This window comes from Coturnix japonica, chromosome 4 (genome assembly GCF_054131305.1).
Source record: "Coturnix japonica strain WE chromosome 4, WE-NBRP24, whole genome shotgun sequence".
Classification (NCBI taxonomy): Eukaryota; Metazoa; Chordata; class Aves; order Galliformes; family Phasianidae; genus Coturnix; species Coturnix japonica.
This window is the reverse complement of record NC_140666.1, coordinates 70,421,992-70,446,420: the sequence shown is the minus strand read 5'-3', so window position 1 is coordinate 70,446,420 and position 24,429 is coordinate 70,421,992. Positions and strand designations below refer to the sequence as shown.

Below are 24,429 nucleotides of genomic sequence, written 5' to 3'. Positions count from 1 at the left end.
TTACAGACATGTCTATGTCAGGAATCACCAGGAAAATGCAAAGGAGCATAACTTGGAATTCCTAGAACCAAACTTCCATTTCTGAGAGACAATTCATATTATTATCAAATTTAGATACTTATAAATTCTTTAAGAACAAATCCAGGTCTTAAATAAGGGTAGTTCTGAAACTATGCATATAGTTATATCCTAATATATATATATATGTGTATATATATATAGGGCATATAGTTATACTCTTTTATATATATATATATATACATACACACACACACACAAATATACATATACAAAACATTTTTAGGGGGGCTTATAATACTGTACTTGGTATAGAGCATGCCTTCCCAATGCTCAACGGCACAATTTTATCTCAAGGTTAGAAAATAGTTGTGTGTGTAGAAGTTTGGCTTATTTCACTCCTGAACCTTGCAGCTCATTTCATCATCCAGCCCCTCTGTGTAATTAAAATTCACCTATTTATACGCTGGCTACTGCCTCGACCTGAGCTCACTGGTACTGTTCTTGTGCCGGTGTTTGGAAGCATCAGTACCTTCATTTTGGAGTTGCAGGGTACATGCATCACTATCCACTACCCTTAGAGTACCCTTGTGGTTGTTCAGATCTAAGATCTGGTTAGTCCTTTCTCCTGGATGTTCTATAATTTCCACACCTCTGCTCACAAGGAATCTTCTTATCCCACCACGGTGTTTACCTACACTAAAAACATTTTCCTTAATCTCATTTCAAAGAACCCCAAAAGCTGTGAAAGCCCAATTTCACTGTGTCTCCTGAACTGATCCCACACTATCCACTCCTGGTTTTACTGCCGACGTGTTCTGTGTATTAGCAGTCTTATTTTAAACCTTGGCACGGGCAGAACTTAAACAATCCATGGATTTAAAGCATCCTTGGCACTTAGCAAGATGAACCTTAACAGATTGCTGGGAGTGACAGGATTTATCAGGTCAAAAATTAAGGGGTTACAAGCCCAAATCTCAGATTTATAGCACAAGCTCATGTTTCTTAATTTAAGTCCTAATGTGAGCTGGAATATTGTCAACCAGCTTCCCTGTTATTTTTTCCAGGCCTGTATTTACACTTCCAGGCTGTTCAGAAGCAGAGGGGCAGGCTAACATTACTAACATCCCTGTATATTGTTTTGGTATATAGAATATACTGATTGTTGAGCTTAGCCTTATTTTTTTAAACCTATCCTTGTGTCAAAGGGAAATACATAGAAGAATTTACTGAAAATAAAGTTGAGAAGTAACAAGAATTGGCAAAAAAAAATGCAGTTAGATAAACACTGATGTAACACCATGTAAAGATCATAAAAATAAGGTTAGAACACATTGATACAACCAAGCATTGTTTGCTAGCAGTTCTTGCACATGTTTAAGTAACAGCACATGTTTAAAGCAAATACTGTCTTCTCACCAAGTTATTTTAATCTCCTTGGGTAGTCATCTCATCAGCCCACAAGCTTATATAACAATAAATCCAATCTCAAGTATTTCTGAGGAAGAAAGATTGAATAATTGAAGTTATTTTGCTTCTGTTTTCACATACACAAATCTCGTCGTTTTTCTTATACCTGCTGGCCTTTTAAGCTAACAGCCTTCAAATTCCTCAAAAAAATATCTTATTTGCCAGAACACACAAAGCTTGCCACGAGCAGGAGTGTTAGCTAAACCCCACCCTATACTGACGGTCTCACATTCTTTCAGTTTTCTAGAAGTGGGGTGAAAACACAAAACATTTTTCATTCTGGTCACAACAACCCCAGGCAACCCTATAGGCATGGGGAGGTGTGACTGGAAAGCTGCCTGACGGAAAGGGACCTTGGTGTGCTGATGGACAGTCAGCTGAATATGAGCCAGCAGTGTGCCCAGGTGGCCAAGAAGGCCAATGGCATCCTGGCTTGTATCAGGAATGGTGTGGTGAGCAGGACTAGGGAAGTCATCCTGCCCCTGTACTCGGCATTGGTGAGACCTCACCTTGAGTACTGTGTTCAGTTTTGGGCACCTCAGTACAGAAAGGACATGGAGTTGCTGGAGCAGATCCAAAGAAAGGCAACAAGGCTTGTGAAGGGCTTGGAGAATATGCCCTATGAGAAGCAACTAAAGGAACAAGGGCTGTTTAGTTTGGGGGAAAAGGAAGATGAGGGGAGATGTTATTGCTCTCTTCCAATATCTGAAAGGTGCTCACAGTGAGAGCACGGCTGGTCTCTTCTCACTGGTGACAGGACGAGGGGAAATGGCAAATGGCCTCAAGGTGCATCAAGGTTAGGATGGGGTATCAGGACATTAGGATGGGGTATCAGGACAAGCTTCCTTATGGAAAGGGTTGTTAAGCACTGGAATAGGGCTGCCCAGGAAGGCAGTTGAGTCACCATCCCTGGATGTGTTTAAAAACCCTTTGGATGTAGTGCTAAGGGAGATGATTTAGCAGAAGGTTATTAGTTAGGGTAGTTTGTTTGGGTCATGGTTGGACTTGATGATCTTTAAGGTCTTTTCCAACCTGAGTGATTCTATGATCCGCCTACATGCCATTTTTACTGTTTTCTAAGCTGACCTTCATATCTGTACCTTTGGGAAAAACTAATATGAAAATAAAATTTAATTTCCTGAAGGGCAAAGTTTGTTTCATAATGTTTCATTTTCTTCTCAAGTTTCACAGCTCAATAAGAATTTAATGATAAGTAATGAAGAGCATGATTTCATCCTGTTAGCCTGGATGAACAGAAAATCTTGGTGGGAATTATATTGTGTAGAATCACACCCCCTCTGCACATTGCTGTCTTGTGAAGTTCTACATCTCTCCACATGTTTTCAATTCCTCAGCATCTGCAACAGGAAGACAAAGAGATTTCCATTCCATCAGGATCCACACTGCTCCCATCCCAGCAATGGGAAGGAGAGCACCAATGGCTGTAGAGATGCTTTGAGAGAAAATAGCAAGAGATGTTTATGTAACTTTTCCTTGAATTATTTTACAGCATTCTAAAAAAAGGGTCACCAGAATTTGACTCTGTCCTAACACGCTTCAACAGAAACACGAACACCTTTTACCCCTATGCTTCTTTCTTTCAGGATCAGCCCAGTGATGCATCCAACAAGAATTCCCTGCAGCAAAACCATGGGCAGCATCTTCAGTTGCAGTGCTCTCCAGGCACATCCCACAGGACAGCCAACATGACTTTCAGAAATGGTCCCTCCTTGCTCCACCTAACAAAGAAGAGATCTCTCACTGCCATCTCACACCGCTCCAGCAGCCATCCATGAACAGAGTTCACATTTTGATTCAGTTTCATGTCAACATCCAAGTGCTCCCCAGCTCTGCTTTCTGCAAAAACCTGAAGCTGATCTTGCACTCTGGGAAAATTAGGGGACTAACACCCAATATGTGCTCCCAGCTCCACTGGAAACCACAGTCCTTGCAGGAGCTATGTTGGCGTTCCCTGGTGGTGAATGGGGAAGGCAGAGAAACCAGCAAGACCTCTTTCCTCTTTTAAGAGTATGGCCCTACACCTAAATGGATGCCAGGGAAACTAGATCCAGGGCACACAGGATACTCTGTAAGGCTACATGATGACATAGTGCTTAAGGTTTTGTGAGTATTACGCATGCCATTATCAGCTACATTTCATACTGCATTTACTTTTAGACAAATGTTTCCATAAGTTTGTACATCAAGCTCATGTGTATATATATCTTTGTATCACGTAAATAATGTGATATTAAAATATAAAATTAAAGTATCTTTCCATTATGCTGTGTTTAAATCTCGATTTAATCAGTATAGCACTAAATTCTCCTTATGAGAGAACACTTCCTCCGTATTCCTCTGCCTTGTGATTTCCTTCCATCTTCCATAGCCACACAATTCCATACCTTGCTAAGAAACATCGTTTCCTGACAATAATCCTCTTTGCAAATAGAATTAACAAGGCAAACGTAAACACTGTGACAATGAATTAGTTGTCATATTTACCTAAGCTACTGCTTCCAGTTCCTGATAATGAAATTCTGTATTAAATACATAGGATGGCTTAATGTTAAGCTCCTACTTTTCTGAATTAGGCAGCTGGCCAGTAAGCACCCTGCAGCACCTCCCTCCATCCCAACTGAGAAATTATACTTAAGAGGTTTGCAATAAAGGCTGAACTAATTTGTGCCAATATTAGTCACACCAAGTTACTGTAATTCAGTGACTGGAGTACATCCCTATCCTGAAAACGCAACAAAGAAACTATATGTTTCTACAAATAGACAACAACAACTAAAATGTAGGAAAAGGTTATGGTGGCTTATTCTGTTCAAACAAGTTGATTCATAAAGGTAAAGAACATTTTGTGCCTGCCAGTTTCTCTCCCTTTGGAATCTGTCCTTTGCACACAATAATTATACCAGGAAACCTCTCCCCATAGCCAAGTAACGAACACGAGAAAAATTACTTCCGACTAATACAGTCCTACATGAACCACATTTTAGTGCCTATATCAAACCTAGGGGTGTTTTTTAAACATGTGTTCTACACTGGATACCTGCAGATGTTTAGAATTGCTCCTTATGCTCCCTCTGAAAATTAAACTGTGCTTGCATTGAAAGAAAGGGGAAAAAAAACACCACCAAAGAACTCCACACCCCTCAACAAAGAAACTAAACACTGCAGAACTGCTTAAAAGCATATCATTGCCAATCATGTCTAATGCTTCCAAAGCAAGGGTTTTCCCAAGGGCAGGCAGAGCTGATGCTTGTCTGATGGGATACATTACCTGGGGTGCAACACAACCCAGCAAGGAAGACAAAGGAAAGAAAGAAAGATTTCTAAAGGAAAAAAGAAGAAAAAGATGGGCGAACAGTAAGAGCGAGATGACTGAATCAGAAGGTTACAGCTCTATTTCGGCATAGTCACAGAGGGACACCACTGAGATTTCAGCAGAGGTTTTTAGATTCTGAAATCCAGTCCAAAAGTCCAAAAGATTAAGCTGTCAAGAAGCCTGACATAAGTTTGCTGAGGCGCGCTTTAAGAGCACAGCACTATTCATAAGGCAAAATAAAACAGAATTACAAGCACTGGCTATCTTGTGTTGAGATCAGAAGTAAAAACCTGCACGTTCTGTAGCAAACCTTCCTCTGTCAAGCAGCATTACTCTTACCACACTATTACTGAAGCTAACAGTTTACATTCATGAAGAAATACCCAAGAGTAAAGCAAGTCTGACTCCATTCATCTCAGACCTGTGTTAGATTTCTATCAACCGCAGCACATAGACTACTGATAAAAGCAGAAATCTGCATCTTTTTAATCACGCTAACTGTTATGCAGAAGGCTTTAAAAGGCACTAATCAGCATTATACAAGACACAGCTTTCTTCAGCGGAATAGAAAAATCTGAACACTTACTCAAACAAATGCCACATTTTCAGGGGAGACAGAAGCTCAGCACATTTCAGTTTAAATAAAGAAAATCCATGTGACTGTAGGAGACAGAACTTAGAGGTCCACCTTAGATCTTCAACTAAGCTGACAATTCCAGACAATCTTGTGAGACTGAGTTGTGAACCAATAAACATCGCAAGTGGCAAAAGATGTACAAGAGAAAGGTACAACCATGACTTTACACAACGGACTCCAAAACGATCACACATCAGTGCAACATCTTAATGTTACAAATGTAGATATACAGATATACAATGTTACAAATGTAGAAACTACCTCGCAGCTATCCAGAAAGCTAATAAAATGTTACAAATCATTATGAAAACAAAGCATGGTTATGCCACTACGTAACACCAAAGTTCATGTACATGTTGAAAACTAAGTTGCCAAATGAAGGAGCCCAGATAAGAATGAGGGAAATCTCGCACAACCAAAAGCAGGTCTACCAACATGCAGCACTCCTGACCACAGGCCACACTGGCTGCAATAAGGTCCCAGGGGGCTGCAGACAGATCAAGTATATGGGATGGAAAGCCACTGGACATTCTGAGAAAGGCAGAGGGTGTACTCAACTCCAGCAATCCCAAGCTGAGAACAATCAGAGCCTCTGAGAGCACATATAGAGGAGATATTGCATAAGGTCATTGTGTTCCTGTTTCTCCCTGCAGGAGAATATATATACATATATATTCTTTTTAAGAAGGGCAACTAAAGCAGGACACCACACTGAGCATTCCCCATGGTGAACCCTGCTTCTTAAAGCAGCAAAGTTCTGCTCAGATCCATAACAAGACAAGGACAACATAACAGGCCCAGCAGTGCTGGAGTGCTTGCCCATGTAGTATGGAGCCCATCAGCACATGGAGCAGCTCAGAGAGGCAGCAGGAGGCCAGCAAGAAGATCTTTGCTTTTGGTGGGGTGGCAGACAGGAAGGTTACACAGCAAAAAGCAACTTTATGCTCAGGAAGAGGGTTTGGAGGAGCCAGAAGAAGAACTGTATCTTTATACACCAGATGCACATGCCCCAGGGTCTCCTGCCTCCCACAAAAGGGACGCAAGTCAGAGGAGCACATCATAAATGCACCCATCTTCATTCCTCCTCAATGAGTTTTCTCCTGTTTGATTTCAGCGGGCCACAAATTAGCCAAATGTATAAGTCACCCTGCAAGAGCTTTTCCCTGCAATGGCACGAGGCCACTTTGTGTCAGAGCAGACAGGAAGGGAAGGAGAGCATGCAGAAACACTTGGAGGCATCTCAGAGGTGCTGCTCAGAGGTGAGACCAGCTGAGTATCCTGCGGCAGCATCACATCCTGTGTAGCCACTGCACTGGACTAACCCTTGGTTAGGTTCACTGCAGCTGCTCTTTCATTTTTATATGTTACATCTGTCACGTACTTATGAGAGCCATAAGACCTCAGTCTGCAGCTGGTTGTATTTTGTGTTGTCCCTTTTTGCACAGTTTTGATGTCAAAACTTTCTATTTTTTTTTTTAACTTGATGAGATACTGCTCTAAGTCAACATGCAGCATTTTGGAGGAAAAAAGCCTAAACTCACAAAATTATTTCAGAAAGCATCCACTAAGCAAAGTGCAATGCTTTCTAAGCAGTGATACAATCCGTAAAGCAAGCGTTTTATTTTAATGGCATGTCTGAATGTCAGATTTTTAAAATAAGAAACACTGGCACAGAAAATCTATATCCAGTTAGCACAGGCGTACAGAAAAGGTTTCCTGAGTCACCAAGTCTTTCTTATAATACCACAGCCAAGCACATGACAAACTTCCTGGGTACATCTTTAAGAGGCAGTCAGGGGTCCTACTTGCATTCCTCCCATCTGAAGGTCATTCCAGAACCTCACTCCATTTAGGGAAGAAACTGTCTCAATTCCTGCTTAAGTTTATCCATGCCAGTTTTACATCCATTTGCTCCCATGCCAACATTGTTCTTTAGTTTAAATAGCTCCTCTCCTCTTCTAGTGTTTATATCCCTGCTGTATTTGCAGATTGGAAGCATGTCCCCTCTCAGGCCTCATTTGCTCAGTGAGAAGGGCCTGGTTTTTCTCACCTCCCCTGTTAACTCTGCTGCTGTTTCTCCCCCATCACCCTCTGCACCTGTCCCACCTGAAGCACCCAGCATCCCCCAAGAGCTCCCACCCATCCCACCAGTCCTTCACCACCACATTCACCTGCCCACAGCAGTACGATGGCAGCAGTGTGGCCAGTGAGGAGCTAATGCATCCAGCAAGTCTCCTTCTATGCTGATCCCAGCTGCAAAGTTCCACTGATAGCAGTGCAAACAAAGGCAAAAAACTCATCTTTGCCCACAGGAGATGTGTATACAAGGCAGTAAAAATGCAGCATGCAGTATTGTATGTTTTCAGCACGGATTCCAAGTGTAACTGCACATCCTGACTTACAGCTTCTGAACAGTATGGATCCTTTATGTGGCAGAGATGTCATCCACAGATTACTGACAATCACCTACCAGCTAATAGGATTTGTTTCAGTCTCTGGTAAGAAACTCTTACAGCAGGCAAGCCCTAGTACTAAAATCCCTCCTAACCAGCCCCCAAAATCATAAGTCCCTGCAGCTCCAATGCTGCAGCATTACTCTGCACCTTCTTCAAACACTCATTGCTGCAAAGGAAAAACCAAAATACCCACATGCTTAATGTGGCTGCTCTACACAAGGAAGTTACTCAGCCAAGATTTTGTCACAAGGTCATTACAGGAGGATGTCTCTCCCTTTAAGTGCCAAAACATCCGCACACATTTCAACTAAACTTTATCAAGGCTGGCAGAAAATAGTTGCAGACACAAGACAGTCAACCCATTTGGGCTTTTCGAAAGTGCTAGAGCATGAGATGGCAGAATGGTGCCATATGTCAGATCTAGGATGAACTGGAGACGTGCATCAGCAAGTCAGAGGACACGGCAAGCCTGCAGTCAGCAGCCTGTATCTCTGCTCTGGGGTAACGCGGAGGGTCTCGCACAAAGCCCTGTAACTTGCTGCAGGTGCTGGTATCCCACACAACTTGCTGCAGACACCATTACTCTGCACAGCTACCAGCAGCTTGCACAATGCACAATGCTTACTAGCAAACCTATGCTGCAAATGCAGTCTGGTTTTCATTTATTTCTCATTTAAAGCACAGAATCACAGTCATCTTCCCTAACAAGCAGGAGCCGGGCCAAGAACCTAAAGCACAGTGAACAAGCAGGCAAAACAAGCAAGTACAGATGCAAACCATGACACTTGCCATTTTACTTCATCTGCCTGAATTCTCTCTCAAGCTGCAATGGAAGCAGCTTCACTGTTATCATGAGACCGAAGCTAAGAAGTTCAGAGGGAATTACATCAGGTCCACATTGTGATCTGAGCACTGTTTCTTTACACACTCCCATTCGCAACCCTGCATACAAACCTCAAGCATTATTTAACCGAAGCCGAACTTGCAAAAAGCACAGTCTAACATTCAAGAAATAACAACTACACAAGCCACTTCTGCAGGCACTTTACCCACTTTCCACGCCGTTTTAGCTCCCCACACCCAACAGAACAAGATCCACCGCAGCTCCCTGGCTCTGCAGGAGGGAACGCCAGCACCGCGCTGCCTCCCGAACTGCCAGCAGCCGCAGCGGGAACAGCAGCAGCTCCCGCTCCGCCCTCGCCCCGCCGGCAGAGCTGCGGACTGCAGCACCCCGCCTGCGGGCAGGGATGCGGCCCCGCACGGGCAGCGGAGCTCGAGCAGCGCCCGCCGGCCGGGCCCTCCCTTTGTGGGGCTGCGCCGGGCGGAGCGCAGGCGGCACCGCAGGCGGCCGCGTACCCACAGCCCCACCGAGCCCTACGGAGCGCTGCGCTGCCCGGCCCTCCCAGCCCCGCCGCGGGGAGAACGCACCTGCGCACCGCTCCGCTCCCGGGGCGCACGAAGCCCGCAGCGGGATGCAGCCAGCCTGCCGGAAACGCTTCCCAGCCTTACCCAGGAAACGATTCCGGCCGCCGGCCGCCGCCGCCGCCCCTCCTCTCCTCTCCCTCCTCTCCCTCCTCCCTGGCCGCCGCCCAGCGCCGCGGGCCGCAGGGGACCGGGCGGGCGGGCGGGCGGGGCCGCCGCCGGAGGCGCCCGGGGCTGGGGGCGGCAGAGCCATGTTGGGCGCTCGAGGCTCGCACCTGCTGGGGAACTGCTCGGGGTGTGATACCAGCACGGAGAACGGCCAGGAGAGCCAGTCCTCAACCTCCCTGCTGGAACACCGCTACAGTGTAACTGGACAGGGCTGTGAGTCCCTGCGCACATCTTGGGGTGCAGCAGTAGGATTCACAGCGACGCAGCGCGTAGCTAATAGTGGGGCTTAAATAAGTGCACTAATGGGAAACTCCTGTTTGAAACCTTAGTAATTATCTAGTGGGTCTGTCTGTGCTGCCAAGGTTTTGAGGTTACAAGGGAAGAAACTGCTCAGTGCTGAAACAAAGATTTTAACATGGAGTAATATTTGAGTGGAAAGCATGTAACCACCAGCACATCTTTCACTCTGACACCTGATAATCTCATGAAGACTGTGGAAGAGCAGATACAAAACAGTCCGTATTACAATAATAATAATAATAATAATAATAACCAAATGTGCACCAAGAGGTCAAAGAAAACAATTACAATAATGAAATGGCCAGACTGATTTTCTCTTACATGAAAACACGTTCCGCGATCCTATTAGAGTGCCCAAGTCTGCTTCAAAACTTAGGGCAGCATTTCTAATGGTGGATCTATTTATCTAGAAGGGATGATGATTCTTCCCATGCAACTCAGAACATTCGCCATTTTCTTTCACAAGTTTATAACAGCAGAACTTCGAGGATCTAGGTGCAATTTAATGGACCATTAAGATGAATAGGAATATGGTATCTTTAATTAGAAATATTCATGTTTTTAGAAGACCTCACTGACATCCATCAGCCTAAAGAACAGGGGGAAAAAAGCACTTATAAGCACTGCAGTGGTGAAAAAGAAAAAGCAATTAGATAAAGGTGCAATAGTTCAGAGCAAAGCGCTTGGAAATTATACTTCAGTAATTACTTAGAGTTTCATAATTACTCCTTAATGTATTCTTCTTGTTCATGGCAGCACTGACATTTATATCAAATGTGGATGTGATTTAGTCTGGGCTTGCATAAAAATAACAATACTTTTGTATGTGTTTTAATTCATTCTTTCAGATCCTGAACACTGGTGAATATCCAAAGAAAACCTTCCAAATAGTTCTAATTGCCTGCAATAGAAATGTATCACTGTGCTCAGTTCAAGAAGGACCCATGACGTTCTGAGACACCCAAAGGTGACTCATCAGATTCCGGTGTCTGCAGATCAGGGTGCTTTCCTCTTCGACAGAGCGCATCATCCAGCAAGAGGGAAAGCTCTTATGCAGAGAGACTTTGAAGGCATATTGGAGCCAAACTCTCCCTGGAATTTGCACTTCCTCTGTTCAAGAGGTGCATGACAACTATAGAGTTGTCTAAGATGATTACTGAACACCAAATTAATATGTTCTCCTGCGGCAGGGACCAGACAAGACACTGATATATTCATGTTCCTTTGATGAGAAGTGTAAAAGCACTGCATTGTGGGTTTTGTTACATGGTTAAAATTACGATTACCATTTAGTTACGTGGTCCATGTAATGTGCTTTGGTTTGCAATGTAGTAAGCAGAATTGTAAAAGTGAAGCATTTAGGTAACTAAATAACAGATTTTGTATACATCCTACATGGACAGCCACTCAATACACTCAGACTCTGAGCAACATTTCCAGGTGATATGCTGCCTGTGTGGACCCAGCCAGCCTCATCAAAAAGAGATCTCTCCTTTTAGAGCAACCTGATGTTTTAACTTTCCATGCAGTTGTGGGAATTAAGTAGGGAATTGATACAGAGCAGTTATTACCTCTGCACCTCTTCATCTCTGGAACAGGTTGCCCAAGGAGGTTGTGGATGCCCCATCCCTGCAGGCATTCAAGGCCAGGCTGGATGTGGCTCTGGGCATCCTGGTCCAGTGGTTGGCAACCCTGCACATAGCAGGGGGGTTGAAACATGATGATTCAACCCAGGCTGCTCTATGATTCTATGATCTTCGTGCTCCTCCACAAACACTTCCCCCAGTTCCTGGTTTAGTCCTTCCAGGCTCCTGGGACTGAACCTCCAAAAAGGAGACAAAGAAAGGAAGCCTGAAGGAGAATGCCTGTAGCTGCAGTAATTCATTAAGGAATTGATACAGATCAGTTATTATCTCCACACCAATGACAACCATTTAATGAAACTACATTTGTAAACATAACAGAAAGTAAAGAGGCCTTTCTGTATTATCGGTTCCTAACAAAATATTTTCATCATCATCTTGCTGTTTCTGTGTCTGATCCACAACTGCAGATTTATTTAGGTCTTAGTCTATCCAACCTTGCAGTAAGGACTGACTGGCCATAAGAGTTTCCCCTGGCAAATAGCTGTGTGCAACCACCCTCCCTTGGAGGGAAGATTTAGGTTGGATGTTAGGGGGAAGTTCTTTACTAGGAGAGTGGTTAGGCCCTGGAACAGGCTGCCCAGGGAGGTTGTGGATGCCCCGTCCTTGGAGGTGTTCAAGACCAGGTTGGACGGGGCCCTGGGCAACCTGATCTAGTAAAGGTGTATGTTTGGTGGCCCTGCCAGTCAGGGGGGTTGGAACTACATGATCCTTGAGGTCCCTTCCAACCCGGGTCATTCTGTGATTCTGTGATTCTCTCTGTACAGCACAGATTTACAGACCTACGCTGAGACTGACTGTGTCTTGAAGTGCTCCCTCAGGAGAAGCTAATAGTTTCTTCCCATCTTCTTTTATATACCAGCTTTTTAACTTAAGGGTTATTCCTTGTAGGGAGATAGCCAGAAGTATGCGGTGATCCCGCCTTTTCTCCCTGCTGATTAGAGTAGAAAAAAGGTGAACATGGAATAAGCAAGACTACCATCTAGCGGTGACTTTCCAGGTCTTTCAACACATCAAGCGATCATTGCAGGAAAACTATCCATTTTAGACTTTTATTTTCCGGCTAGAAAAGCCAAGCAAGGAAAAATTGTAAGAAAAGATGCAGAGTTTTTATATCCTACAGCAGCTGATTAGGCACTGGGATAGAAGATGATTCTTTCAGAGCTGACATTTAAGCGAGCTTTACTAAATATGGAAAAAATCCTGGAGCAGAGAGGAGGAAAACCTCCATTTGCTTCCCTCTGCTGATGCTCTGGGGGGCTTTGCAATCAGCCTTGGAGATGCAGATGGCACTGCATAGTGCTTCTCTGCAAGCAGCTTAGGGCAAAGACAAGCTCAGAAGGGGCAATTGGGCTTCTTACACTATATATATATATAATTATTACACTATATATATAATTGCTTGGAGATGAGCCAGGGCTAATAACCTTCCTCCAGCAGCATGCACTGGAGAGTCAGAGCAGTTGGGCTCCAGAGCTGCTGTTTCCCTCAGCCAGTAAAAGCACCAAGTACAGCACAACTGCTTTTCATTAGCATGCACTAGGTGGTCACCACATGTAAAACAATTTGCGACAGAATTAAAGCTGAATTGAAGGGCTGTGTTCTGACAGATGTATTTCTGGAAAGTGGTTATTAATGTGGGACTAAGTCACTTGTTCTTACATGTTTTGAAATCAAAGCCTTCTCATAATAAGTACAAGTGAGTAGCTACTCTGAATTTGAAATTAACACAGGAGTTGGTTCTGTTTAATACTTCTACATACTACTATGGAGTGAAGAAGCAACAGCAGCACAGATCTAGGCCTGTGAGGCTCTGCATCTGCTGCAGTTACACTAAGAAAATAGCAGAGCTGTGCTACTGAGTCATTCCTAAGGCAAGCAGTGAGCTCCTTCATTGCAGCAGACACACTCACTTCTGTTATTTTCTTCTGGCAGAGCCCTACCTCTAGTTAGGTTCCTCCTCAGTAGCTCCCTAATGCATATATTCTTTTCTTTCCCTGTAAAGGTTTTATTCTTGAGAATGGAGACCGCTGATGTAAAGAGGCATTTGGCAGGTGACCCATGCCTTTCCCTCAGCACCACATACAATTATAGCTGAGAAGGTGCATCTCTACTCCTTAATGTACTAATGTGCCACTGTCTTAATACTCTTTTCACTGATAGAAAATATTCCTCAGCTCTCTCATTTTCGTACATCTCATTGGACATAAGAGTGGATAGTGCTCAAGAACTGATTTGGAGAAACTCAGGAGCTGATTGTAGGGTGCCACAATATAAGAAGGACTTAAAACTATTAGAGAGCACCTAAAGGAGGGCTACAAAGATGGTGCAGGCTCTAGAAGGGATGACACATGAGGAGCACTTGAGGTCCCCTGGTTTGCTCAGCCTGGAACTGAGGAGGCTTTGTTGAGGGAAGGCCTTGTTGCAGCCTACAGCTCCTCATGAGGGGAGTGGAGGGGCAGTGCTGAGCTCTGCTCCCTGGTCACAGCAACAGAACCTGAAGTAACAGCATGGAGCTGCATCAGGGGAGGGTCAGGTTGATGTTAGGAAAATGTTCTTCACCACAGGGCAGTGGGCATGGAACAGGCTCCCCAGGGCAGTGGTGCCAAGGAGTGTTTGGACACTGCTTTCAGACATAGGGTTTGAATTTTGGGTAGTCCTGTGCAGAGCCAGGAATTGGACTTTGATGATCCCCCTGAGACTCTTCAAACTCAGGATATTCTGTGATTCTATTGTTTTTATTTTGTTTCAAGAGCAGCTCAGTCTCTCTAAGGTAACCTCCTCCAGCAGTCCAAAGGAGAGGCTGCGGATGCCTTCTGTGTGCTCCATATAGGTGAAGAGTATTCAAAGCAAGTCTAAGGATAGAGCTTGCTAATTGAGTTGTGACTGAAACAATTGAAGATCACTAGGGAGAAGCAGAGTGGGATGGCCTGGCACAACAAAGCCCTCAGCAAGAGACCCAGTGTTGTCCATGAACATGCAGGCACAGATTGAGGGCTGCTATTCATGACTCCTTCAAGAAGCAGCTTAATTCACATGGCTCATCTTGTTTTCTCTTGTGCTTGGTAGTCTGAGGAAAGTATTGACTGGATGAAAATGTAAGTAGCTATGTATGTGTTTATCACAGCTATCATCCAGCCATTACATCAGAACAAGAATTCATTATAAGCCATTATGTGTATTACACTAAAACACTGCATAAAATGAGGTCCTCTTATTTAAGATGCATATTTTACACCTCTAGGTAAGAGTCCTACTCCCAAGAATATATATGTTAACAAAGACTGGGAAGGATTTTTCTCCTCTACAGACCGGAAAGATGGATTGTTCTTGTCTATTGAAGAAAGAGGTGTCTTGCTAACATCACCCAAAGAAAGCACATAATGAAAGTGAGAGACATCTGAATCATCCAGGTGTCTTCTTCATCCATTGAAAGCCTAGATAGTTTTCATAACAGTATAATAGTATAATCATAATAGTATATTATTTGCTTGGAAACTAAGACACCCTTATCAACAGTTATTATCCCTCCCGCTTTTCTTTGTGGAAAGAGAATAGGGTCATCTTTTTTGTCCTCCTTCTATCATGAACTGAAGTATGCTATTGCTGTGTCTCTGATAGACACAATTGACATATGTTGGACACAATTTTGCAGCGATACAAGGTGAAAAATCATAAGCATCCTGCCAGAAAAATCTTTATCCAGGGAAACCACAGCCACATTCCTCAGAACTGAGCTGCTCAAGGCAGGCCTTGAAAGTCATATTTTAGCAGCATATTTCCACCTACAGATTTCCAGATAAACCATTGCATTGTGTAGAGACTCTGTTTTTTTTTTCTTTGTCTTTTCACATGCTGGAGAACTTGGCTGTAGTTCATAGCAATTGCAGGGTCATTGCTGGCACTCAATAGGCACAAAGGTAGCCCTTGGCAGAGCACCCCATCACCGTGACTCTTTTATGTGCATAGCTTTAGCATTACCCCTCTCCCTCATCATATATTAGACCCAGAGTTCATATGTTTCAGCAGCTCAGCTTTGATGTCCTTTGAATTTCCTTCTCTTCCCAGTCTTACTTCTGCTTGCCATTTGACACCTGAAGACCTTTTAGCCCACAGCTCCTGTCCCACCGACATGGAAAGAAGCTACTGATAGTCTGGGGACAAACTGGACATGCATCACCCCACAGTGCTGTGCTGCAGTCACTGAGACTCCTCAGAGGTATTTAAATAAACCTGGCTGCAATTCAGAAATACATGCACAAAGGGACCCAGTCCCTTTATAATAACAGTCATTTCTGTTTGTCCTCTTGGTCCATCTGACCTTCTAGTGGCTGGGGAGCTAATACGCATGAATTACTGCTGTGCTCCAAACAATTTACCAGAAGAAAAAGGAGGTTTATGAACTTATGCAGATGCCAGATGCTCACTGTCTTTGTTGTGAGTTCAGATATGTTTGTCATGTTTTATGTTTGATACCTTAAGACATAGCGTACTGGGTCTGATTGGGATGGAATTAGTTTTCTCCACTGCAGCTGTGTTATGGATCTGTGACCAAAACAGTGCTGATAACACAAGGATGCTCTAGCTATTGCTGAGTAGTGCTTGCAGAGAATGTCAAGGCCTTCTCTGCTTCCCTCTCTCCCCCACAGCAAGTATGCTGGGCATGAGGCTGTGTGGGGACACAGCCAGGACAGCTGATCCCAGCTGACAAAAGGGATATTGCACACCATGTAACACCTTGTTCAGCAGTAAGAACTTGGTGCATCAAATTCTTCCAGGAGACCGTTGTTCATGAACTGGCTGGCTATCAGTCAAGGTGGTGGTAACAGCTTTCAGTACCACTTGATTTTCTGTCTCTTCTCTTTTAATGTTATTCTCCACCTCCTCACGCTCTTTTATTTATTAAGTTGTCTTTATCCCAACTCACAATCTTTCTCATTTTTGCCCTTTTAATTCTCTTCTCTATTCCCCTAACAGTGCGGGGTAGTGAGCAAGCCGTGTGGGGCTCAGCTGCCTACTGGGGTTAATGCAGCAGACATAGGATTTTTTCCAGCATCTGTTCTGGGAGAAAGGCTTCCTTCAGTAAACCCCAGTTTATTTTTGAAAAGCTATCTACATTATGTGGTATAGCTGGAACAGTGATACACAGAATGAATGTAACGTACCCATTTGGTGGAACCAGTATGCAAGTGTCACTGTGGTCAATTCCCATACATCCATCCCTCACAATGATGCAGACATTGATATGAGTAGATATCCTAACATAGAAGAAAACAGTGGTATAAAATAAAGACTGTTTTCTTAGCTTTCCAGCACCCACTGCATCCTAGTTGCTAAGTGATAGGAACTTGTCTTGTTTCACAGCCACATGGCTACCAGTCTAACAGCTCATCATGCTCTCAAGCAAGTGATACTTGTGTAGTCCTTGTGAACCACAACTTGCTTCAGCAGGCTTACAGCAGCCCTGTTTGCTATTTGTTAAGTCCAAAACAGAAACAACACCTGTCCTTGCTATATGCCATAATGCATAATCAATCAGACACTATCAGAACATTAACTGTGGTGAACTGCAAGGATTTCCTCCTCTCCAGGCAGTTAAGGTTGGATTCCTATATTTAAAAGCCACTGCCCATACTGCAGACATCTATACCTGAGCTGGGTCCCTCAGGCTCCTTTTATAATCAGGGAATAGAAACTGCTGTTTATAGATCACAGTCTGTCACTGCCCAAATCTAATATCCCTGTTTGGTTTATAAATATTTCCAGTCAATTCTTCTGGTGAGTTGATTCTATTGTAATAATGGGGATGTACTGGGTACAATTTGCCATTTACATCTACTTGCACTGAAGAAAGATGGTATGGAAGCTTCCTGTTTGCAAGGAAGCAGGTACTGGATACTGTCAGGTAATGGACATGACACAGCACTCATTTTTATATCACTTCCCAGAGGCAGACACCTTTATGCAACTGCAGCAGAATTTACCAGTTATATTGACTGCTTACTTTAAAATAATGTATTGATAGATTCTGCAGATTATCCTTTAGAAATGGTCACTCCTGTTACAGCCCCCGTGTGCTGCCTCTGACACTCAGAGACTGCAACAACGCCCACCCTGTTGTCTGCAGCCTTCTCAACAGCCCAGATACAGGGGTCATCCCAGGGATGCCTGTAACCCCAGCATCCAAGCATCCAGCATCCAAGTAATAGCAATTACTCTGAGACAAGCTGAAGTTATAACAACAACTTGCCATTAAGTAAGCCAGAAATAAGCTTTTCCTTGTCATTTCCAGTCTTCCTTTTTCCAGTCTGCAAGACCTGTGCTTTGCCATTCACTTGGAGAAGCTGCATGCAGTCCCTCCTACACATGTATTAGCAACCAGTAGCATCATAGACGTTAATTCAAGTTGCTTTGCTATACTTGCATCTTCCATCACATGCAGGATTGATCACAAAAAGCATGTTGGACCACCCTGAGCTTGCACAAATATCAATGCTTTCAGCCAAACCCGAAAGGAGAAAAAGCCTAACGGATGCTGTCATTTACTGCGACCCCCTCCCCCAAATTCCTTAGCTTTGCACAGTGGATATTGTCCTTCCCTTTACTGTGATGGAAGGAATCACAGTGTTATGAGATGCATCAGTTTGAAGAGCTCTCAGGATGCCCTTAGACTGACCTTCTGCTCCAAGCAGGGAGATCAGTCCTAGCAAGATCAGACAAGATTGCCCGGGGCTTTCTCATGTCTGGCAACATCCCAGTTTTGCACAAAAAATACCCAGACCTTTCTATCCTGCTTGTTCTTTCTCAAGTCTTGCTACAGGTGCACCCAATGTGACACAGCATTTTGGACCTGCTGCAGTCACACATCAAAGATGAACCTGTAAAATTCTTTCCCTAGGAGTTCACTGTGAACAGAATGAGGTTGAAGAATAATCTCCATTCAAATACATGAGTGCAATGCACTGATTGGGATGATACCACACTAACTTAACAGTACATGTAAAGTTAATACAGATTTGCTGGAAATTAGGCATGCACTAAGAAATTTTGCTGCACTGAGTTTCAAATATTCCTGAAACACAATGGAAAACAAAGGAAGCAATTCCTAAAAAATAAGGAGGTTGAAGATACTCAGCTGATTATTTTATTCAGTGCTTGCACTGTTTCAGAGATTCAGGTTGAGAGAGCTGGAGATGCTCAGTATAGAGAAAAGAAGGCTCCAAGGAGACCTCATAGAGGCCTTTTGGGATCTAAAAGGGAACACACTCTTTATCAGAGTCTGTTGTGACAGAAGAAGGGGAAATGGTTTCAAACTAAATGAGGGAAGATTTAGATTGGATATAAAGAAGAAGCTTTTTACAAGGGTGGTGAGGTATTTGCACAGGTGAGATGGTGGATACCCCATTCCTGGAGAGATTCAAGGTCAGGCTGGATGGAACTCTGAGCAACCTGATCAGGCTGTAGGTGTTCCTGTTCATTGCAAGGTTGCTGGACTAGAGGGACCTTTAGAGGTCCCTTCCAATTGAGGCAATTCCATGATGATAACAGTGAGGCATCCCTAGGTCACTGACAAGGCTCCCTCTGGCTCTTTACCAGCAACTGGGCAGTTGTTTGAGTTCCTCAAATGAGATTCCCAGTATCTTGCATAGGATGGCTTTGTTTCCTTGTTCATAGACATTCTAGGCCAAAGACAAGGAATGCAGAAACCCTCAGGTCACAAATAAGAGATAAGAAGCCCTGCATGTTATCATTAACTGCAGCAGACTGCTCTTGAGGAATGGATTCAGACCGCAGGGCTGCAATCAGCATGAGATGACAGCATCTTTATCATCTTATTGTGATTTTAACCACTATCTACCACCTGTGTTGCGTACTGACACTGCTATACATGTTCCGACGGCCCGGGACAGCGGGGGTAAGCGCTTCCCTTCTAGCACATTCCCCACACCGACGGGCCGGGGTCCTCCCGCTGCTCCGCCCTCTCCCCCCGCGGCGGCGCGGAGTGGGCCGGCCCGCCCGTATATATCAGCCGGTGGGCGGCTCCGCCCTGCAGCGTCGACAGTAGCGGGGAGCAGCGAGGAGCGAGCAGGTGGTGCCGTGCTGAGGGATATTGCCGGAGCAGCGCAGGAACCGTCCGTCCTGAGCCATGGCGTGGCAGCCCATGGAGATCAACCCCGAGGTGCGCGGGGGGTGGGTGCGGGGGGCCGGGATGGGCGGGCTGCGCTGAGTGACTCACCTCTGTCCCCTTCATTGTCTTCCAGATGCTGAACAAAGTGAGTCCCCGCCTCGGCCCGGCCGTTCCTTCTCCCTCCGCCCTCCAGGCTCCCGGACGGCGGTAGCCGCACCTGCGGGGCTGCGCGGGGCCGGGCGGGCGGCGATGGCGGCTCCGCGTTGTGCTGTGTCACGGGGGCGCGGCTGGGGGTTGTGGGGAGCGGCCCCGACACTCGCTGTGCTCCGCAGGTGCTGTCCCGTCTCGGGGTGAGCCCCGGCTGGCGCTTCGTGGACGTGCTGGGCTTCGAGGAGGAGGCGCTGGGTGCCGTGCCCAGCCCGGCCTGCGCCCTGCTGCTGCTCTTCCCCCTCACCGAGCAGGTAGGTGCCCCGTGCTCAGCTGATGGGGGCTGTGTCCGGCCCCGCTGCCCCTGGAACAAAACCCCTTTGCTATGAGTCAATGCCCACTGTGATCTGCCGGCATCAGCTGGTGCGGTGGGTGTGGCCGTGCCGGGCTGCAGTGGGGTGATGTGATGTGATGTGCTGTGCCTGGCTGTGGCCTCCAGTCAGCAACAACGGGAGAAAAATAAGGAGAAAAAAAAAATCAGGGCTCTTATTTTAACGTGCCTCCTATGATTTTCTCAGCGTACCAGCCTAAAGGTGATGCTGTTGGCAGTGTTGAGTGTGAGTGAGGAGTGGTGATTCTGCATCTTGCTGAATCACTCACTGGGTCCAGGGAGGCCTGAGCTACAGCTGCGTGGTAATGCCTGTAGTGCAACATGCTGCAGAGCTATGAGGAGGTGCACTTGGAGATGAACTGTGCTTAACAAATGCTTGGGAAGGAGGGTTATAACCTTTTATGTTGGTCTACATGCTGTTCCAATGGGCATGGATTAATGAAGGGAGGTAGTGTAAAGGTACAAAAGCAAGCTATTGTATAGATATGCTGAGTGGTCTCATCAAATAGGTAAAACAATTGAGAGAGGAGATAAAGAGCCTATCCATTATGACTTCCCCTCAAGCTATTTCCAGTGTACAACACAGGTGGAGAAATAAAGAGCAATGCTTTAGGATGTGATTAAGTCATGTAGGTAGTCCATTAAGGCTTGGCCTGCATCCAGGATAGACAGATAATGCTTTACTGGACCTGTGCCATGAAGATGACTTTATGGGTAAGTTCTTCCATCTAGTCCCGCTATTGGCTCTCCTGTATGCCTGTCTGTATGGTGATTTGCACAATAAAAAGATAATGCTCTAGTGAAACACTGAAAACAATTACCTGTTTGCAGCATGAGAACTTTAGGAAACAACAGACTGAGAAAATAAAGGACCAAGAAATCAGTTCCAAGGTGTATTTCCTGAAGCAGACTGTCAGTAACTCCTGTGGGACCATTGGTCTGATACATGCTGTTGCTAATAACAAAGACAAAGTTAAACTTGGTGAGTATTAATATTCTAAAATACCTGAATTCCTGGCTTTTTGTTATTGTTTTTGCCACAATGGGAAGCTGAGTAGTTGTTCTATATAAATAGTTTCTAAGTGGGTCCTTCCTCCCTAGGAGATAATGTCACTTTGGCAATTCGTGCTTATTTTGACTCCTATCCTGGTAGATAAGCATTGCAGGATGGGGAAGAGAACATACAGGACTGACCAGTGTATTTACAATTAGGAAACATTATGTATAGAAATAACCATTGGCATTGATGTCAGCTGAACAGAAAGTCCTTAACGTTAGTTAGGTCTAGTGTAGATGGACTTGCTTGATACAGTCTAAAAATCAGTTTTAAAGATGCCCACCTTTCTGTGAGGGAAGCCATATGGGGTGATAATAGTATGGGAGTATATTTTCTGAAGTGGACAGTTTTGATTCTCCTGTGTAAAAAGACCTAAAACTAGTTTAGGTAATTTGTGCCTGGAAGCTCCTGTTTCCTAGGAAACAAGATCACAAATTCTTGTTAAAGGTTTGTCGTTAAGTCTGGGTAGTGTTTACTGTTCAGAATAGGGAGCTGCAAAGGAAAATGAATTGCTGCCATTGTCTTGAAAACTTAAACCCCTTGGGTGGTGTGATTTCTTAAACAAAGTTAAAGGTGTGTGGGAAGGAAGATAAGACCACTGTTCCTTTAGTTTGGAGAGACTTTCTGAGCGTGCTCTTGAATGATACGGATGTTATAGCGTGTATTTCAGGTAAGAATAGGAACTCTGTATGTCTTAGTGCTGTTCTAATTCAAGCTGTGGAAAGCCAAGCAAGCTTAGCATAAGCAAGTGGCATGTATGTCTGTAGATTCTCAATTTCAGGAAGACAGATTGAGTGTCTTGTAGTGACATGCATAGATGAAACTGTCCTGTAGCTGGTATCTTTCTTTAAGATGTGACTTTGCTTCTGCCAGACCTGTGGGGAGAAATGGAAAAAGCCAAATTCTATTTGTAAGTCTGTTCCGAGATGAGTATTTGGAGTACCCTGAGGCACTTGAACTCTGGCTGTTTGTGTAGCTTGTCATCCATAGCTTCTGGTAAACTGAAGTTGTAATATGCTTATACTGGAGAGGGTTTCTGGCTAAAAGTAATTGTTCCTCGTTAACACAGTGAGCATTGAGTGGTGTGGGCTGTTTGAACTGTAACTGTTTCTCTACCTGTGCTGAAGAAATTCTTTTCTCTTGTGCAGATGAGGGATCTGCCCTGAAGAAATTTCTTGATGAAACAGCTGATCTGTCACCTGAAGAGAGAGCTAAGCGTTTTGCTAATAATAAGGTATGTGAACTACACAAATAGCTGTCAGCATCATCACTTAAGCGGTGCATTAACTTGTATCTGCTTTCTATTAAGGCTATACAAGAAGTCCACAACTCCGTTGCACAAGAAGGACAGTGTCGGGTAAGATATGAATAAGTAAAATGTTATTAATGCTTTGCTTTTGTGTTCTTTAGACATCTCCTTTGTCTCATTGCTACAAATGGGGTTTTTCTAAATATGGTAGTAGGCTTTTCTTAGTCTAACTAATGTGTCTAATGGTTTGCTTTAAGGTTGAGGACAACAGTGTGAACTTCCACTTCATCCTGTTTGCTAATGTGGATGGACATCTGTATGAATTGGGTAAGCATTTGCATGCTCTGGAGTCAGGCAGGGTTTGCTTTGCACTGTATAGCAGTGTTGGTGACTCTGGCTAGGAACTTGCTACTGCTGTAGCTTTCTAATGACATTGTCAAAGCCAATTTATAGTTTTATGTAAAGACTTTAGCTGAAGGTGAGTTGCACTGAATGCCTATGTACTCTTGTAAAGTGTGTCATCTACTATAGAGCTGGGAATGCTTTGTTCCTTGTATTGACAATTTATTCTGACTATGTTCAGATTCTGTGTACTGGTTTCTTGCATCACTATATGGAATTCTGCTCATTCATGCTCAGTTTTAGTGCTGATGGGCCTTTCTTTCACAGATGGACGTTTGCCGTTTCCTGTAAACCATGGCACAAGCTCAGATGACTTGCTATTGAAGGTAAAACTTCTCACTTGCTGTTTCCCTGGAGGTATGGCTTCTAAAGAGATGGAGGGCACTCTCTTAGTATATAGTGGTTGTACCCACTTGATGTGCAAGCTGGTAACAAAGCACTACTATACCACAGAGCTAGATATCTGTATGTATTAACTGGTGTTATTACATCACGTAACTTAGCCATGGGGTCCCAGAGGAGAACTGAAATGTCTTAGGGTCTCTGGGGGTTTTTGTTGTTGTTTCTTAAAGCAAATGTGTCCCAGTCATCTAAAGAGCCTTTTTTCTTTTCAGGATTCTGCTAAGATCTGCAGGCAATTTACAGAACGTGAAAAAGGAGAAGTTCGTTTTTCTGCTGTGGCTTTCTGCAAGTCAGCCTGAGGCTCTGAAGGAAAGCAGTCTAATAGCACACCAGTAAATGCAGTCAAAACTCCAGTGCTTCAGTACTTGTTAAACACAGCTGTTCTGGTAACTTAAATTGTTTCCACCCTTTGCTATACACAGAAGCAACATCACTTGAGCTTACAATAAAGGATGAGCTCAAGTTTTAATGTGAACAGTTTGGACACATGATGTCTTTAGACTCTGTTTTTTCACATGTTGAGTAGAAAGTGCTTAACAGGGCTTGTTTAATCTGTGTCTATTAATGGAGCAGTTGGTTGATATTTCCTTGTCCTTAATGAGAATAAAACTTTCTGCTGGAAAAGTAAATGGAGTTTAGTGATCATTCCTCTTGTCCAAAAAGAGTTTCTTTTGGCGTCCTATGAACCCTGTTCTGCGAAGGCCACTTAAAGTTTTTTTTCAGAGCAAGAGGTTACTATTTGCCTAAGGTGAGCAGGTCAGTGAGGCTAATGGTGCTTTCCCTAGTGTCTTCGAGGGCCTCTAAGGCTAGAGATGCCTTTGTGTCTGGATATTGTGGGCTGGGCCTGCACTGCCCTTCTGTTGAAGCTTTTCATAATGTTCAAACTCTTCAGCTGTAGTTTCACATTGTTCTTGCAGCCTACTGACAGGGTGGGATGAATGAACACTGGAATGACAACTTAAAACAATGCGGTTTTACAGGAAGGTTGCTTGTATTGTCAGTACTAGAAACATCAATGTCCACTGAACTGTTGTCCTGTTACCTCCTTTGGTAGGAGGCAGCACTAGAACAGTTTTTTCCTACCTGTTGGAAAAAAGTAATCTACTGTCTGATGCTGACAACCCAGGCAGCCTGTGTGTGGGTTCATTAACTTGTTGCTGTGGTAAGGAGAGCATTGGCAGAGGTTACATTTTCTGTTTCCTCCA

At 44.3% G+C, this 24,429-nt stretch overlaps 2 protein-coding genes across 38 annotated transcripts in view; one reads left to right on the top strand and one right to left on the bottom strand.

Moving 5' to 3' along the window:
• Positions 1–9,487, bottom strand: part of APBB2 (amyloid beta precursor protein binding family B member 2) — a 131,265-nt gene extending 121,778 nt beyond the window's left edge. For 26 of the 37 annotated variants that reach the window (XM_015862411.3, XM_015862414.3, XM_015862406.3 and 23 more), the window contains exon 1: positions 9,344–9,477. The gene's annotated coding sequence lies outside the window, so the exon portion shown is untranslated. Of the gene's footprint in view, positions 1–8,964; positions 9,094–9,343 lie in introns of those variants that run through there. The other 11 variants (XM_085545543.1, XM_085545527.1, XM_085545537.1 and 8 more) reach the window with 6 other exon arrangements.
• Positions 9,488–19,497: 10,010 nt separating this feature from the next.
• On the top strand, positions 19,498–23,853 carry UCHL1 (ubiquitin C-terminal hydrolase L1). The gene is made up of 9 exons (XM_015862421.3): positions 19,498–19,627; positions 19,710–19,721; positions 19,909–20,037; positions 20,946–21,096; positions 22,320–22,405; positions 22,481–22,528; positions 22,678–22,747; positions 23,090–23,148; positions 23,437–23,853. Exons 1-9 carry the CDS (start codon positions 19,595–19,597, stop codon positions 23,521–23,523), a joined length of 675 nt encoding a protein of 224 aa, XP_015717907.1. The 5' UTR covers positions 19,498–19,594; the 3' UTR covers positions 23,524–23,853.
• Positions 23,854–24,429: the final 576 nt, after the last annotated feature.

What these genes read in the sequence shown, in the direction of transcription:
- UCHL1 (XM_015862421.3), top strand. Translation starts at nt 19,595, where the DNA reads ATGGCGTGGCAGCCCATGGAGATCAACCCCGAG. An exon ending in AGCGTTTTGCTAATAATAAG is followed by an intron (nt 22,406 to 22,480) that starts GTATGTGAACTA and finishes CTTTCTATTAAG; the next exon opens with GCTATACAAGAAGTCCACAA. An exon ending in TGGACATCTGTATGAATTGG is followed by an intron (nt 22,748 to 23,089) that starts GTAAGCATTTGC and finishes TTTCTTTCACAG; the next exon opens with ATGGACGTTTGCCGTTTCCT.